This window comes from Enhydra lutris, unplaced genomic scaffold, assembly GCF_002288905.1.
Source record: "Enhydra lutris kenyoni isolate GAN:26980312 unplaced genomic scaffold, ASM228890v2 scaffoldscaffold72, whole genome shotgun sequence".
Classification (NCBI taxonomy): domain Eukaryota; kingdom Metazoa; phylum Chordata; class Mammalia; order Carnivora; family Mustelidae; genus Enhydra; species Enhydra lutris.
In genome coordinates this window covers 6,695,326-6,708,503 of record NW_019154156.1, presented here as the reverse complement: position 1 = coordinate 6,708,503, position 13,178 = coordinate 6,695,326, and the positions used below count along the sequence as shown (strand labels likewise).

The following is a 13,178-nucleotide window of genomic DNA, read 5'->3' as shown; positions in this document are numbered from 1 at the left end:
CGATCGGGTTTGCTTTCGGGAGCTTTTGTTCCCTGAGCGCTTTCCGTAGAGTTCCGGAGGGCGGGAATGAAGATGGCAGCCTCCCGGTCTCCGACCCGGAGGAGCTGAGAGCCCGGGGCCCCACTCGTCAGTGCGCCTTCAGAGAACAGCGCCCAATTACTCCCGTCACCCTGGCCTCCGGCTGCGCTCCGAGCTGACCAAGCCTGCGACCGGTTCAAGGTAACCCCGAGGTTAGAGCTTACTCCTCAGCTCTGTCTCTGTAGCCGGCTTCCCCATTCTGATACCTGTAAGCTCTGCGACACTCAGACACCCCCGATCCTTCTGTGACCCTGCAACCTGAGGCCACGCTGACCCCACATGGGCTTCACCCCAGTTAAGCCTATGGAACGATGTCCCTCAGTGGAACAGACTTTTAAAAGTCCCGATTTTGTGCTCCGTTGCTCCACCGCTTGCCGGGAGCCGGCCCCTCCCCCCGCGGTCTATCTTCCCGGCGCTTTGGATTCACTTCTCTGCCAGTCCTACCTTTCAGAAAGTGGTTGATTTTCTGTTTCTAGAGTTGCTGTTCTTCTTCTCTTCGATCTCCCATTGGATTTGTAGGTGTTTGCAATCTTTAGATAAGCTATCTAGCTGATCTCCCGCTACCTGAAGTAGTCTCAGCCTGCTACTTCTCCGCCATCTTGACTTCGAATCTTTTTAGAGTTATTTCAAAGCATATACATTATTTTGTAAGAAATGGTGTTTCTGTGAGAGGTTCATGTTTGAAAGGAAAGTGTATTTAAGGGATCTGAGATTGGTCAGATTCAAAAGAGAAACTGGATAAGAGAAAGTGGATAACTTGATTGACTTGTAAATAATCCAGAATTGTGATTTCTGGATGTGACTCCGATACGTTGATTGCAAGACATTTTCTATTGTGATGTCGTTTTGTGCCACGGACGGCCTTTGCTGTGGATCAGAATGTAAGGGTTCTACCTGTTAGCTGGTTGACTAGCTGTGGATCATTTATTATCTCTGTATCAGAATTTTCTTTATAGTGATATTATAATAAAAGTTTAGAACAAGTTTTTAAGATAAAACTTCACAAATATTAGATGCTAGCATCGTAAATGTAAATGCTATGCAATTCAGATTTATCAGATTGCATTTTAGGACAAGCAATTAATATGGCTTTTTAAAAAAGATTTGATTTATTTATTTGTCAGAGCATACAGCAGGAGGAGTGGCAGGCAGAGGGTGAAGCAGGCTCCCTGCAGAGCAAGGAGCCCAAAGCAGGACTTGATCCCAGGACCCTGGGATCATGACCTGAGCCGAAGGCAGACTTAACAGACTGGGCCATCCAGGCATCCCTTAATAAGGCTTTTGACTTTTGATAAGTATAGGTAACTGAAAGCTAATTTCTTTCCTTGGCACCAAAAAGCCATGCAGAGATATATTTGGGGGAAAAAGTTCAGTGAGAAATAAAGAGAAGAGTGCATATCACATGTTTTCCTAAAAAGCTATATTAAGAATGTTGCTTTTAGATTAAATTGTGCAGAGAACTGGCATTATCTATAGTTTTTCCACCTTATCTTCCATTGACTTGAGGTTGTGCCAAAGACAGTTCTGAGAGAAGTGCTGTTCTCTGTATCTTTGAATGATTCAGATAGAGGCTTTTCAGTGAAAATAACCACTTCTGTTAAGGTTTTGTTCTAAAACAGGGAGGAAAAGTAACTTCTCTATCTGATAAGCATATAATAAGCCTCTCAAAAATTAATTTTATTTTCATTGCTTTTTTTTCTTTATTTTTAGGTCCAAAGGGCAGTAAAGCTACCAAATTTCTCCAGAGTTCAAAGCAAGAACGTACAGCCACTTGGGAGGATGTTATTCTGACTAAACCAGGAGGAATCATACAGATCCCAGGATGCTCTTCACAGAACCACTGTGAGGTGAGGAAGGAATAATTATTTTAATGAAAGAAGTTTGTGAATGATCCCTTGACAAGCAGCAAACCTTGCTTAAGGCATTATTTTCCACCTACTCTCCTTGAAAAATAGACTTTGAGGTAATCCCTGGTTTGAGGCCTTCAGAATCAAAAAACTGAGTGTAAGATTGTCCCTATTGATAAATTGTATACTTTCTCCACAAAAGAGATCATTTGCTAGGTAAAGTAGAAAGTCAGACCTCTATCAAACAGTTTTGGAGTTAGAAATAATGTATGTAGGGGCTCCTGGGTGGCTCAGTGGGTTAAGCCCCTGCCTTTGGCTCAGGTCAGGATCTCAGGGTCCTGAGATCGAGCCCCGCATCGGGCTCTCTGCTCAGTGGGGAGTCTGCTTTCCCCTCTCTCTGCCTGCCTCTCTGCCTACTTGTGATCTCTCTGTCAAATAAATTTTAAAATAATCTTTAAAAAAAAAAAGAAAAATAATGTATGTAGAGTCTTCTGGCACATACTAGATACTCAGTGAATGGTCCCTAAATTGCCAAAATAGAGAACTTTCCTTGAATTAAACAATAGAATAAGTCTAAAGTGTGAAGTGAAAAGTGAAGATTTGTGTAACATCTCAATCCTGAGTTAATTTATGTGATTTGGGGGAGTTTGGGGCAATTCAGACAAATTGCCAACCAGAATTTAGAGGACTATGCGTGATTGACCAACCATTCACCATGACAGGTGAACTGAATTAAAACTCTTAACAAATTATTAGAAATATTTGTAATGGTTACAATTTAAAATAAAAAATCCTTCTTTCACGGAAACACAAAGAAGCAGATGGCATCAATAACAGCAATGCATAGAACTCTGAACAAAGTCACTAAGAATATGTGCTATTTGGAAATCATTCCTGACTTTCTTTTATCTGTGCCATAGTTGCCACTGGAAGTTATTAGCCCCTTTACATCATGTTGTTTGCCTTGATATTATCAACTTCCAGATGAAGCTGACACCCTTGGCCTGTCAGGGTCATATGTGGGTTTATGAAGGATTGGGCAAAAAATTTATAGGTAACCAATATCCCATGAAGAATTGTGCTCTTTGTTTTTTAATGAAATAATCCCAGATTGTTTTGCATTCATTGTGACTTATAGATGATATAAATTGTGTGATACTGAAATAGCCTTACTATTTTTTAGATTTGTAATTGAGATTAAGCTAACACTCTTAAAACAAAACCCAACTTATGCTGCTTACTTGGGTCATACCTAGATTAAACTTGCCCAGAAACACTAAAAATAAAGGATGGATAAAGCAGTTTTAGACAAATGTAGCACAAAAATAATTGAGACTCTAATATTAATCAGGCAAAATGATATCTAGCAAAGAAGCATTAAATGGGCTAATTAGCTAGTAGCTAGAAACCTCATTAAACTGATTTAAACTGATTTTTATGAAAGAAAAATCCAGAGTTTTCCAGATGTGCCACTAACTCAGTAGTTCAATTCTGTCAAGACTAAGTTTATGGCAGTTCTCTTGGCTTTTCTCTAATGGTTCCATGATGGTGATTTTAGTTCACGCTAGGAAAAAGGAAAAAGGTACAGAGAAGGAGTACACCATCAAGAAAACAAACACATTTCCAAGAATCCCATAGCAGATTTACATCTCTCAACTGGGAGATGACTGAGGACAAAGGGAATGAAATGGGGCCTGAGCTGGCTGACTACCCGTATCTGATGTGCTAGATAACAGCCGTCCGGATGGAAAACTGATGGCACTGGATCCAGATCTCAGTTCTACCACACAGTAGTTAAATAATTGGGGAATGTTCCCAAAGCTTTCTCAGACACTGTTTCCTGAATTGCGACAAGAGAGTAATAAGAACTGTCTTAGCTTTTTATGTAATTTACTATCACTACCATACTTAGTCAAGGACACCTATGCCTGATGAAACCAGGTGGCTGCTCAGACAGAGAGGATATGTGGCATTATGTTGATCTTTGACTCCCTAAGAAAGACCCAGATGCCAATGTCCCTCCTCCCTCTGGCAGCTAGGATCCTGCCAGAGTTGATCAAACAGCCAATTGCTAAACCACTGTCCTTTTATTCTTTGGACTTAAATTACCACTCCCAAAGTAGATGCACTAAAAATCTCCATGTTTCTACTTAAGGAAATGTTAATAAATGCTGGTAGTTCCTGGTTCCTAAGCCCATTTACTATCAACGAGGCCTCAGCTTCTTGTGGAGAGAATGTAGAATCTGCCCCCAGTATCCTTGGAAATTATCTATACTTCCTCTCTTGATTTATAGGATGTCTGTTACTTGTACTGCCAATCAGATTGTGTTGAGAATTAAATGAGAATGCATGGTAATATAAAAGAAAGCAAGCTTCTGCCATGTTTCATTAGAAATATATGTTTTCATTCCTATTCTTAAAACTGTGTTGCTTAGGGGCGCCTGGGTGGCTCAGTGGGTTAAAGCCTCTGCCTTCAGCTCAGGTCATGATCTCCAGGGTCCTGGGATCAAGTCCCACATCGAGCTCTCTGCTCGGCGGGGAGCCTGCTTCCTCCTCTCTCTCTGCCTGCCTCACTGCCTACTTGTGATCTTTCTCTGTCAAATAAATAAATAAAATCTTTAAAAAAAATTGTGTTGCTTAGAAAAAAGATTAGACTGTTGTTTCCCTAGTGCCTTTTCATCAGTAGGGTATCAGTACACAAAGTTTGGAAGAACAAAGAAATAAAGAAAAAAGGAAAAAGAGTATATTACCTATTATATTAGTTATACTTTCTAATGTTTTTTTAAAAAAGATTTTATTTATTTATTTGAGAAAGAGAGAGAGAGCATGAGAGGGGAGAATGTCAGAGGGAGAAGCAGATTCCCTGCAGAGCTGGGAGCCTGATGTGGGACTCGATCCTGAGACTCCAGGATCATGACCTGAGTCAAAGGCAGAGGCTTTAACCCACTGAGCCACCCAGGTGCTCCAATAACTATCTTTAAAATAAATAAGACCCCTCAAGTAATTAAAAATAGAGCTTCCCTATGACCCTGTAATTGGACTACTGGGTATTTACCCCAAAGATACAGATGTAGTGAGAAGAAGGGCCATCTGTACCCCAATGTTTATAGCAGCAATGGCCACGGTCACCAAACTGGAAAGAACCAAGATGCCCTTCAACGAATGAATGGATAAGGAAGATGTGGTCCATATACACTATGGAGTATTATGCCTCCATCAGAAAGGATGAATACCCAACTTTTGTAGCAACATGGACGGGACTGGAAGAGATTATGCTGAGTGAAATAAGTCAAGCAGAGAGAGTCAATGATCATATGGTTTCACTGATTTGTGGAGCATAACAAATAACATGGAGGACAAGAGGAGATGGAGAAGAGAAAGGAGTTGAGGGAAATTGGAAGGGGAGGTGAACCATGAGAGACTATGGACTATGAAAAACAATCTGAGGGTTTTGAAGGGGCGGGGGGTGGGAGGTGGGGGGAACCAGGTGGTGGTATTAGAGAGGGCACGGATTGCATGGAGCACTGGGTGTGGTGCAAAAACAATGAATACTGTTTCGCTGAAAAGAAATTAAAAAATTTTAAAAAAAAGTTGAAAATAGAGCTATCCTACAACCAAGCAATTGCACTACTAGGTATTTACCCTAAAGATACAAATATAGTGATCAGAAGGGGCATGTGCACCCAAATGTTTATAGCAGCAATGTCCACAATAGCCAAACTATGGAAAGAGCCTAGATGTCCAAGAACAGATGAATGGATAAAGAAGATATGGTCCATATATACAACGGAATATTACTCAACCATCAGAAAGGATGAATACCAGCCTTTGTGTCAACATGGATGGGATTGGAGGAGATTATGCTGAGTGAAATAAGTCAAGCAGAGAAAGTCAATTATCATATGGTTTCAGTTACTTATGGAGCATAAGGAATAACATGGAATACATTAGGAGAAGGAAAGGAAAAGTGAATTGGGGGAAACTGGAGGGGGAGACAAAACATGAAAGACTGTGGACTTGGAGAAACAAACTGAGGGTTTTGGAGGGGAAGGGGTAGGAGGATGGATGAGCCTGGTGATGGGTATTAAGGAGGGCATGTATTGTATGGAGTACTGGGTGTGGTGCATAAACAATAAATCTTGGAACACTGAAAAAATTTAAAAAAAAGAATAAACAGAAAAAAATAAAATAAAATAAATAAGACTAACTGAAAATGTTTTGGGAGACTCAGCCCTGATTAAATTTCAAGTTAAAACCAGAGTCCCCTAAGGTTTCGATTTTTTTTTTTCTTTTGTGATGAAGTAAATTTGTCAGGGATTTTTAACAGCTCTGAGAAAGGTTTAAGGTAAATAACACAGGGAACTTTACAAATCGGTATTAGAAAAGTTCAAATCTATAAAAATAAGTTAATAGGCCCCAATATCTAAGACATTGAACAGGCCCCAATAGCAAAGATATCTGCAGCTGTGATTACATTTCAAATTAAAACTGGAGTCTCCAAAGCTCCCAGCTGTTGACCCATGTGGTTTTTGAGAACCTAAAGCCCTGGATTAACCATTAACTTCTTTTCACAGAGAAGAACCCGTCAGTTCCTGTACAATCTAAATTAAATCTCTTACTTCGTTTCTTGTCACAATGAAGTTGGTCCTCTGGACGTATGTTTACTAAAGAAAGCAGAGCTTTTCTGTAAGAGAGAAAAGCTTAGTTCTTAGGATCGTTGACTTGAAACCTTGATCCTATTGAATGTTAGAGCAAACTGCCTTTGTTAGAATGCTGGTTTCAAGAAAATACCATGTATGGTCACTTAGAGCGAGAAATTGTTTTTCATAGAAAGCACACCGATTGCTGTTCTGTGCCTCTTACTCATCCAGTTAGGCTGTGGCTAAATGAAGACTGGATGTAGCCAAGGCTCCAATACACTCCTGTATATGATTATTTTATTTCAGTCTGGTGACAATAATTGTTTAGTTCCCTGAGGACCTAGCTAGATCATGTCATCTTCTTTTATAATAATCACTTTAAAGAGATCTACCCAGGTTATTCTAGACACTGTAGGAACTGGGTCCTAGGCTCTAGTTGGTTTAGAGCCCTGTCCTTAGATGTGTTTGTATTCGGGAATCTGGAGTATCTTTCTCTTGATACTTTTTTTTTTTTAAGATTTTATTTATTTATTTGACAGAGACACAGAGAGAGAGGGAACACAAGCAGGGGGAGCGGGAGAGAAAGAAGCAGGCTTCCTGCTGAGCAAGGAGCCCGATGTGGGCCTCAATCCCAGGACCCTGGGATCATGACCTGAGCCGAAGGCAGCCGCTTAAAGGCTGAGCCACCCAGGCGCGCTCTTTCTCTTGATTCTAGTTGGGTTTTCTTCTGGTTAATTTTCTCATCTTTATATCCTTGGGAGTGGGTATGGTATAAGTTTGTAATTTCAGAAACAGGATTTTTTTTCTCTTACCTTGCTCAATACCCTTTGCTTTGATGTGTGGTAAGTTTTTGTATGCTTCTTTGCTTTTTCTTTATTTGGGGCTAGGAAAACTATGTGGAGAAAATTCACCTTCATTAAAATCTCATGGTCCTCTAGTGATGCTAATTTTCACATACAATGTCAGTTTGCCCATGGAAGAATTTTCTTTGAGATATTCTTTTCATATTTCTGGTAAATCTATTGCTTTCTTATATGTTTATTTGTATGTTTTTATTTTGCACTTTGTTAGGAAAAATCTATTGTTAAACAGATGGAATGCTCTTCTTTGTCTGCTTTAGAGGAGAAGTAAAGGACCGTGTTTAAGGTATGACTTCTATAGTCTGTGGAGGCCTCAAGCTAAACCTCTATAAAGTATAAGATTGATCAGATCTGTCATTGTTTTTTAAAGCATCAGAGAATTTTGTCTATTTTTCTGGGCACTTGGATGATTATAATATGGGAAGAAACTTTTATCCTTAGCATAAAAGTTTCGAGTAGTTTTTCTCTTTTGAAATTAATTTCCTTAATGCACTAATATATTATTTTTCACCTGTTTCATATATAGTTCATTTATATTGGTTGCAGCTAGATTATTGAAAAACATGCTTTGCCTATTATTTGCCTATGATTTGGGTGAAAAACATGCTTTGCCTGTGATTTGGGGACAGACACTGATAGCATTATGAAAAAATTGAGAACTATAAATTTGCAGTTTAGGTTTAATTCTGAACAGTTATAAGAATTGCTTTCACCCTTAAGATTAATCAATTTATACTCATTAAAAATGTTAACTGGAATATAATTGGAGAGGGATTTCTACTAAAAGTATCTAATTTAGTCTGGTAACAGCTCTGCCTACTAGAGTTTATAGTCTAGTGGAGATAGTCAATAATCAAATCATATAGGAAAATGTAGAGTAAAAAAAACCTACTGTTTTGAAGGAAAAATACGGTGTACAGTAAAAATAAACAATGGAGGGATTTATTTAGTTTGGTAAAGGATGGCAATGGGATTGTAGGAAAACTTTAGTTTCTTTGTTCTCTTATCACAGAACCCCGTGAGATTTACTTTTACTCCTCTTTTGCCCTCATTTTTTTTCTTAGATCCTTTCCTGTAGGCCTTTCTTTGTTACCATTCCATAGGTATTGGTCTTACCAAAGTTACCAATGACTTCCCCAAGTCTTCCCCAAGTCTAGATCCAAGAGATCCTTCTCAGCCCTAACAACGTTTGGCACTGATGAGCCTTCCTTCCTTTTAGAATCTACTTGTCTTGGCCTCCAGGAAATCATTCTCCTTAGCGGTCCTCTTACTTCACTGATCTCCTTCAGAGTCTCTGGGCTGGCTGCTCTTTTTGGTTTCCTTACCACTAAAGGTAGAAGTGTCCCTGGATCAATGCCTTGACTCTCATTTCTTCTTTACCTGTACTCACTCCTTAGTGACCTTACCCAGTCCCTAGCTTTCACTACCGTCAATATGCAGGTTACTCCCAACTTCTTTTTTATTTTTAACCTCCAGCTCTGTATCACCAATTGCTTCCTCCTCCCCTTGGATATCTGATAGGCATCTCAGACTTAATGCTGTTATCTCCAAAACCTGCAGCTGTGCCCAGTAAATAGCTGGTGCCCAATAATTCTTTGAATAAAGGAAATGACATTTCAGCTGGGGCAGACTGGGGAGAAGAGGGTAAGGCGGTAGCTCCATATCCAGTGAGCGGGTAATAAATGCATCCATTTGCTTATGGGAATGCCGCTGGCTGAGATCCAATGTATGAACAGGACTCAACTCAGGAGACTGTTATTATATGTATTCAACTTCTGTGATCAGATAAACACAGGAAACCATTAGTGCAGACATTTTTACAATGACAGCAAAATCTATAGCCCTTGTCTGTAGTTTATAAAAATCTGACTCATCATTCATATTTTTGAAATTACAAATAAAAATATATCAATACAAATTGTATCTATGTGAGTCAAAAATATAAAATCATTATAATTTATATGAAATATCTGGTAGTATGGAAAAATAGTCACAATAAATTAAATGGGGGAAAAAGGCTTTAATGGTGTAAAGTGGTATACAATTTTAAAAAAAATGTGTACTTAGCATAACAGAAGACCTAGACAGATTTATGTTAAAACATGAATATTGGTTATTTACAGGCTGGGACTACAGGAGACTTTATCTTCTTTGAACTCTCTTTATTTTGAAATTTTTTATAAGGTGCATATATCACTTTTATAATCAGAAAAATAAAGAAATATAAAGTATTTAGTTGGATGTATTGACACTGAATATTCTCTTATTCTAGATTCCATAAGAGGAAAAAATAAAGTTGATAATAAAGGTAAGACCATAATGGAGGTAAGGAATCCAGCTGGCTTGACTTTGGTTATATGATATTATTAAAATAGAGTGGAAAATGCCCTTGCTGCTAAGTACTATGCAGTAAGAAGTGTGATCTGACTTCTGTCAAAATGTTCAGGTGTTTCAACTCGGGTCATGATCTTGGAGTCCTGGGATCGAGCCCCACATCGGGCTCTCTGCTCAGCAGGGAGCTTGCTTCCCCCTCTCACTCTGCCTGCCTCTCTGCCTACTTGTGATCTCTCTCTCTCTCTGTCAAATAAATAAAATCTTTAAAAAAAAATGTTCAGGTGTTTGTGACCTGATTCTAGTTACTTTATAGTAAAGTGAGTATTTGTATTAATTTCCTTAATGTCAAACTTTGAGGGTAGTGGAGACCTGGGGCTCATTAGAGAGTAGAGAGTGAGCAGGTAGCACCTTACTCAATTAATGGGTGAGAAACACATCTGTTTTGTTAATGGGATCCCTGTAGCTACTTGATTCTATTCATTGCCATTCTTTCCATATATGTTGTGTCTTTTGAAGTAAATCAGTTTTTGAATGGCATTGCTTTTAGGTTGGATGAACCTAGGACTTTTGGAGAAGGCCCAAAATGTCACTGAATTCTTCTATTCTCTTTCTTGGTTTAGCCTCTTAGCCCATGAATCTTAATGTCTATCTTTCAACTGTCTGAGAGCTATCCAAATTTCCCTAACTGATAAATGTTTGCAACTTGAATTGTACCTGCCATGAGGCTGAGCTTGAGAAGCACTTAATTTATTCACGAATCCAGTCTAATGAGGACCCAAGTCTGCTTCTTAACCTGCTTGCCTTGTTCTCTGCTCTCATTCTATGGTGTCGAAGTTCTTTCTTTCAGCACTGTATGGGAAATGAAATATTACTGTGGCATTTTCAAATTAGGACATATGTGTTGAATATCACAGTGATACGTCACTATCATCTATGGACTGAAGATGATAAAACCTATTTCTCATGATCATGAACATTAAGATTGTATATTAATTTAAATATAAGCAAAAAATTAAATTGGGATGTGGACGTGGGTGATTTAGTAGTTCAGTTTGTGAAATGAAGTCAAAGAACTTCAGTCTGTCTTCTTCAGGAGGGGTCAGTTTTTCAAAACAAAAGTCATTTAAATCCTGTGTCAGTATACATAAGGAACTATGGATACAAAGAAAGAGTGACAGATTAATACAAGTACACTACCACTTAGGTTGTAATGACCTAGTTGCAGACACTAAAACTAGATACAAAAAGTAACGCAGCTCCTTGATCATTGTATTAAATAATTTTTCTCTTTTTTGCCTCAAGGATGTCCAGTATTGGATTTGATTCCAGTTAGTTCTACTGAGATCACATCTCCCAATTATCCTAACATATATCCCAACATGCTGAACTGCACTGGGAGTTTTCATTCCAAATCAGGAAATAAAATGAAGGTGGGGATTAAAGACTTTACAACAGAAGAATCTTGGAACTGTGAATGGGATTATTTCAGTATTTATGATGGACCAGATCAGCAATCAAGATTACTTGGTAAACTGATCTTTCTTAGATGGCCTACATTAAGTGGCATTTATGTAAGCAATTATACAGTGCATATATATTGAAAATATGACCTATGTGAGCTTTAGAAGAGGTATGATTTGTTGTCAGTGATTTTTCATGACCTCCTTCCTCAGAATCGCAGAGCAGTATTGAGCACATGGGATGAGCCTGAACCCACGCTCCCTGGATCCTCGCCTGTAATTCTTGCTCTTCCTGATTTTAGCCACTTTGCCTATCTCATTTTACCATTAGGGGGCACCCGAATTTTGTTTTTCTCAGGAGGTCTTGTATTTTAAGAGGTTTCAATTTCTGAACTGCATTTCTGTTAACTCTTTGAGAATCTGTTCACTCAGGTTTCATCTTCACTGTAAAAGTAGCCCTTTTTAGGCACAGGGTAAGTTTAAAGGGAGAAAAAAGCCAATTAGTTTAAATAATTTTTAGGGACTTATTGGCCACATGGGTCTGTCACACAGTCATCAGGCAACATCCTGTTCTGAGACTGACTCATAGGGGAAGATTTTTCCAATGATTTTGTCATCCAGTACTGCATCTCCTTCAGTCTCCAACAAGTCCTGCTCCCAGGATGCCCTTACAATCTGCCTATCCCAAAGAGCAAGAGGAGAGTTTTGATACAATCTTTTTCTAGGACCTTGACCTCTCCTGTGATATTACAGGATATATAACACCAATAAGCTCAGCAATTTGCTTTGAAATTCTAAAGGTACTTAACTTTTTCTTACCAGGGAATTTGGTTCCTGTGAAGGAACTCAAGCAATTAGAGTGTTGTGGGGAGGAGGGCAGATTCAACATTTCAAGCTATTAGTTCTTTAAGATTAATATGCACACCAGATCCTGTAATCCTGCCTCTAGTGCCCTTCAGCCAAAGACACTGGGATCAGTGAGAGGATGTTAGAGCCTATTACAGGATTTGGGCTTTGGTTAGGTAGTTTTGGAGAGGGTCTAAGGAAGTGGGCTTGGCTCTAGATTGGTTGCTATTAGGAAATGGAGCAATTTTATGATTGGGATCTCAATCACAGGGAGGTCTGGCTCAAATAAGGATAAAACTGCTTTTGGTAAAGAAGTGGCAAGCCCCCATCTTAGCTAAGAGAGGTCGATGTTTGGTGTTTGGGTGGTTGCACATGACCTTGTTTATGTCTCACATTACCATAGATTCAGAGTCCTGTCTGATGTTGCTGTTCTGGGAGCTTGTTTATGTCCAGCAGAACAACATGATCTAGCTGTGAGTGCCAAACCCATTTCTGAATGTCAGGGACTGCTTTTCTCTTTCTTACTCTTTAGTATTCTTCCATCTAGCAACACTATTCCTCTTTTAAAGTTCTGATAAATTGGAGCGCCTGGGTGGCTCAGTGGATTGGGCCTGCCTTTGGCTCAGGTCATGATCTCAGGGTCCTGGGATTGAGCCCCACATCGGGCTCCCTGCTCAGTGGTGAGCCCGATGCTTCTCCTTCTCCCCCACTGCCTGCCACTCTGCCTACTTGTGCTAGCTCTCTGTCAAATAAATAAATTTTTTTAAAAAAAGTTCTGATAAATTAATTCAGAAGTGTCAAATGATTATAAGTAAGACTGATCATTTTTATAATCAGCTTATATTAATCTCTATAAAGGAAGCTACCATTAGTTCGATAGTCTATATAATTTTATTTCATGCAATTTTATGTATTTTTATATACATTTATAATGCATTTCAATGAAATTTATATGCATTTCAATGAAACATGCAATTTATATAAGTATTTTTAAACCAAAGAACTTGGATTCCCATTGCTAATCTTCCAGCTAGTGAAATGGGCTATCCCATATATGGAAGCACATTATCTTTTCTTTCTTTTTTTTTTTTTAAGATTTTATTTATTTATTTG

The 13,178-nt window shown here is 38.8% G+C and overlaps 1 protein-coding gene across 1 annotated transcript in view; it reads left to right on the top strand.

The window, feature by feature from the left end:
* LOC111159965 (ovochymase 1) overlaps positions 1-8,503 on the top strand; it is a 60,644-nt gene extending 52,141 nt beyond the window's left edge. The window contains 4 exon segments of the mRNA XM_022522680.1: positions 1,789-1,907; positions 1,909-1,925; positions 2,846-2,979; positions 8,490-8,503. Coding sequence (XP_022378388.1) covers positions 1,789-1,907; positions 1,909-1,925; positions 2,846-2,979; positions 8,490-8,503 — 284 coding nt within the window.
* The last annotated feature ends 4,675 nt before the right edge of the window (positions 8,504-13,178 follow it).